The 4,567-nt window shown below is 27.6% G+C and overlaps 4 protein-coding genes across 4 annotated transcripts; 3 read left to right on the plus strand and 1 right to left on the minus strand.

The window, feature by feature from the left end:
* Positions 1-260: 260 nt before the first annotated feature.
* ENU1_137540 (hypothetical protein) lies at positions 261-1,858 on the plus strand (the record flags this gene model as incomplete). Its single annotated transcript, XM_008860227.1, has 3 exons — positions 261-387; positions 431-547; positions 604-1,858. The coding sequence occupies exons 1-3, from the start codon at positions 338-340 to the stop codon at positions 1,856-1,858; spliced, it is 1,422 nt and encodes a 473-aa protein (XP_008858449.1). The 5' UTR covers positions 261-337.
* A 57-nt stretch (positions 1,859-1,915) lies between these two features.
* On the minus strand, positions 1,916-3,007 carry ENU1_137550 (Las1 family protein; the record flags this gene model as incomplete). The annotated part of the gene is made up of 1 exon (XM_008860228.1): positions 1,916-3,007. The coding sequence occupies one exon, from the start codon at positions 3,005-3,007 to the stop codon at positions 1,916-1,918; it is 1,092 nt and encodes a 363-aa protein (XP_008858450.1).
* A 429-nt stretch (positions 3,008-3,436) lies between these two features.
* Positions 3,437-3,826, plus strand: ENU1_137560 (protein kinase domain containing protein; the record flags this gene model as incomplete). Its single annotated transcript, XM_008860229.1, has 1 exon — positions 3,437-3,826. The coding sequence occupies one exon, from the start codon at positions 3,437-3,439 to the stop codon at positions 3,824-3,826; it is 390 nt and encodes a 129-aa protein (XP_008858451.1).
* An 89-nt stretch (positions 3,827-3,915) lies between these two features.
* Positions 3,916-4,548, plus strand: ENU1_137570 (protein kinase domain containing protein; the record flags this gene model as incomplete). Its single annotated transcript, XM_008860230.1, has 1 exon — positions 3,916-4,548. A coding segment is annotated over one exon (633 nt), but the record flags the coding sequence as incomplete, so codon positions are not given.
* Positions 4,549-4,567: the final 19 nt, after the last annotated feature.

A 4,567-nucleotide genomic window follows, 5' to 3' on the forward strand; every position in this document is an offset into this window, starting at 1 on the left:
ACTTTTATTAGCACGTTATTGTATTTTAAATAACACATCAGTGGGTTTGTAGTATTAGGAATTTAATGAACCAATAACCTTATCCAATAGAAATGATCCTACAAACAAATTGTAACTGAAATACCCACATAGCAATAAATGGAATGAGACTAACGTTGAAATTTGAACATAAAATTTGTTGTTAATAACTTAATAATAATAGTATTAAGAAATAACTAGTGTTGTTGCTTCAGAAGTTTTAATTCAATTGAAGAGTTTATATGACTTGTCTTTATAAAAAAAGAGAAAAAAAAAGAAAAGCCAAACTTCAAAATTTCTGGCATTTCATATTTCATCAATGAGATCACATAGGTTCCATCTTGAACCGAAACATTTTATTTATTCACAGTTTGTTTGTTTTTCTACCACACAATATTAAGTAACCATTTAGTTTTCAGTTTTTTGTCTTTCCTGATACTGACCTAAGTAAATCAAATGTACAAAATGGATTGCTATATTCTGACGATGCAGTACATTTAAAGTATTATACAAATGAATTTCCGAAATGGTTTGGTTAACAACCTATTTTGATTAATATTTAAGAGACACAATTTATCAATGTAGTCCAATTTGTTTAGAAGATGTTGTGATGCCACGTTTAACTTCATGTGGTCATATGTATTGTTGGAGATGTTTATTACAATTTCTTGTTCTATGTCCAGCGCCACATAAATGTCCAGTTTGTAATGCTCTAATTTATTCCCCATTTACAATTTGTGATATTGTTATTCAACCATCCATTCAACTTGGAGATAAAATAACAATGCAATTACTTAAAATTCCTAATGGATTTACTATCCCCTCTCTTGTTCCTGGAGAGACTATGACATCAGTACCTACATCAAAATGCAATAATTCACGATTTTATCATGTAGTAATAGAAGATGACCCACTGTCAGTATTAGCAAAAGAAAGTGTAAAAGTAATTTTAGAAATGAATAAACCACAAGATGATGAATATGGGCTTTACTATAATATGATGAAAGAAGAACTTAGTGACTTAAAGAAAGAATGGAATGATAGATTGGTACGAAAACGATATTCAATTAATCCAAAAGATTGGAACTATTATTATCAAGACTCACTTGGAAGAGATATTTATTTAACTTCATTTAACCTTTCTATGTTAATGGAAAATCCAACGAAATTACCAACATTTACATCAAAAATTCTTCAAATAGATGAAGAAGATGCAGGAGTAGGAGAACGAAAGTTAATAAAATCTTATCAGCACATTCCTAGAGGCACAGAAATAAAACTTATCGAAGTTGATATGAATGGGTTAGTAAATAACAATGTAATGAGCAAATATATTCAAATTATAAACAAAAGAAGTAGCGCTCGTCAACGAAAAATTAAAATGGAAAAGTTACAAAAAGAAGAAGAAAGAAGAAAAGAAGAACAACGAGTTGCTGAATTAAAAAGAATGAATGAACATTACATTTATTTAGAAGAAGATTATGAATTACACAAAGAAGAAATAGAAATGAAATATTTCCCGTCATTAGGAAATAATGATAAAATTATTACGAAGAAACAAAGAAAAAAAGAGCCTTTATTCCCTTCTCTTGGACCGTCTTCATCATCTTTAATGAATGAAAATGACATTAGTCCTACTCTTCAACAGTCTCAAAAACAAAGTGTTCCAAAAGAAATAAAACAACAAACGAACATTTCTTCAAATCCATCTAGTCAAAAAAAATCACAAAAAACAAGTAAAAAAGTAAAAAAATCAAGAAAAAATAAAAAAATTTTAGGAAATGAATTTCTTGGAGTGTTTAGTGAAGAAATACCAACAATAGAAGATATGGAAGATTAAACAAATAAAAAATTAATTGAATGAACTAAGTAAGAATATTCAAAGTTAAAGAATAATTCAATTTGCAATCATTAATGAAATAGATGGATCAATTATTAAATTTTCTGTAGAAACAAAAAATTGAGGAAGTTCACCAAGTTTTTTCCATTGACCAATTTCACATTCATTTATTTGAATTTTTTCATTAACAAATTGTTCAATTTCTTCACATTCCATTTCTTTAAATTTAAGATTTTCATGAATAATAAAACCACCAATAATCTTTTTCATTTCACCATTAATAATTGCATGAATCTTTTTTAACAATATTTGGGTTTTATTTTCAAATAATACTCCTTCACTTTTAAACACATTTAATACTTCATTTACTTCACTTGATAATACAGAAATACAATAAATTATCCATTCTTCAATTTGTTCTGTATTTTGTTTAATTTCTTTACAATATTCTTTTGCTGCTCCAACAATCAACACATCACTAAATCCTCTTCTTGAACATATTTGTGTAACCATCATTTTCCACCACTTACTTTCATCTCCTTGTAATTTCCCAATTCTAACAATTAAACTTGACAATTCATATAATGAACTACTTGTCATATTTCTTGATCCTTCTTTTATACTTTTCATAATTCTTTGACTATCTCTTCTTTCAACAGCTTCTATAAATGAATCAAACCATATTCTTGAACTTTCTTGACTTCCTCGTTCCCAATAATTAACTGCTAAATATTCTGATATGATTTTAATACATTCTATTAGTTCTTCGGAAGATGGGACTGTACCATGTGTTATAGAATGTCTTACTTCAACTAAAACAGTAGGCACTCCTAACTCAACTGCCATTTGATATACACTTCTGTGTTGTCCTCCAGCCTTTTGTGGTGCATCAACCATTCCATTAACAAACCTAACAATAGTAAATCCAGCAACTGATGAAAAAAATTGTGGACTTTCTACGTTTGCACACATAGAATTTAGTACACCAATAGTTGCTTCAATTTGAACAGGAAGTATTTGACGAGTTTGCCATATAAGAAGTAGATTTAATGCTTCTTTTACTTTTTCTTCATTAGGTTCTCTTAAAGCTTCAAGGACAGAGACTTGGGTATTCTTCCATTCATCCCAATTCATCCAAGCACTTGTCATTTGAGGGTTATAATTTTGTTTTATTTCTAGTTAGTTTATTTTTATAATTTTTTGTTTTTATTATTGTTATATATAACGATATTTAAAAAACATAAAACAAAAAAAGATAAAAAGAGACAAATATCTCATAAATCATACAATGAGTTTTGCTATAGAAAAGAATTCAGTTTGTGGATTAATGAGAAAAGAGAAGAGAAAACAATATTAAAGAAATAGTTTAATGAATGGAACAATCACTTTTCAACAGAAGTTGAAATAAATAAACCAGATATCAGAAAATTAGTTTTTGAAAATAATAATCATTGTGATATTAAGTTATATAATATTATTGACATTAAAAGCCTTAATAAACATGATAAAAAACAACAAGAAGATATTAAAAAAATTATTAATTCTTCTTCTTTTAGTTCTATTGCTTCATTAATTGAGATGTATGCAGTTAAATCAAAACCAGAAAATCTTATAATGTGGAATCAAGACCCGGTGAATGAGATAAATGGCAATTTGACAACAGTAACTATAACTCTAACTTTTATTATTCCATTTAAAAAATTTGATTTGTTACTTTGTTTTGTTTCACAAAGTGAAGACACTTCAGTTGTTGTTCCTTTAAAAGGATTGACATCTTTTGATCTTCAAGCTAAACCAGATGATATTGAAAAATGTAATGATGGTAATGAACATTTTATTCTTGAAAAAAAATTTACTGTAAGTAGATTAAAATTATTAAAAACACTTGACCAAGATGTGGTAGAATGTCAAATCATAGGAAATGGACCAAATGGTTTGTTTTTTATATTCTTTAAGTCACTTAAATAAAAAAAGAATTTTAATTGTTAGAAAAGAAACTTTTTGAAAAACAAGTAAAAATACATCAGTCATTACGTTGTGCACAAATATCTTCTTTTATGTACGCTATTCCAGAAAGTAATTCATTAATATTTGAGCGCCCTCGATATTGGACACTAACTAATTACCTTACAACAAATGAAGAAATAAATAGAACATTAATGTATAAATTTTGTCTTGATGTATCTAAAGCAATGGACTATTTACAAGAATCACAAATAGTTCATCGTGACCTTTCTACTGACAATGTTTTTGTATTTTCTGTTATTCCAACTGATTATGTTAATTGTAAATTAGGAAACATTTGTTGTTGTGAGAGAGTAAGTGAATATGGTATTGACGCTACAGTAACCAAACCAATTTACTCAAACCAAGGAGAAAATTTTAGAATGCCACCAGAAATTACATCTAAAGATGCTTCTTACACATCTCAATGTGATGTTTATTCTTTTGGAATTCTTGTTTTTCATGTTTTAACACAATTAGTTAACACTAATCCAATTGGAGAAAGTGGTTGTGTTCTTCCTCAATTTATTCGTCAAATTCCTTCTGCATTAGTAAACATTATTAATAATTGTTGTTCAATAAATGTTAATGAACGCCCTTCTTTTTCTGAAATCGTTGAACGTTTAAATATCATTTTACAAAATGCAACAACTGAAAAAATAAATCAACGAAAAAAACAAAAAACAGTTAAATTCCCTTTTGTGT

The sequence above is a fragment of the Entamoeba nuttalli genome (genome assembly GCF_000257125.1).
Source record: "Entamoeba nuttalli P19 unplaced genomic scaffold asmbl_5736, whole genome shotgun sequence".
NCBI lineage: Eukaryota > Evosea > Mastigamoebida > Endamoebidae > Entamoeba > Entamoeba nuttalli.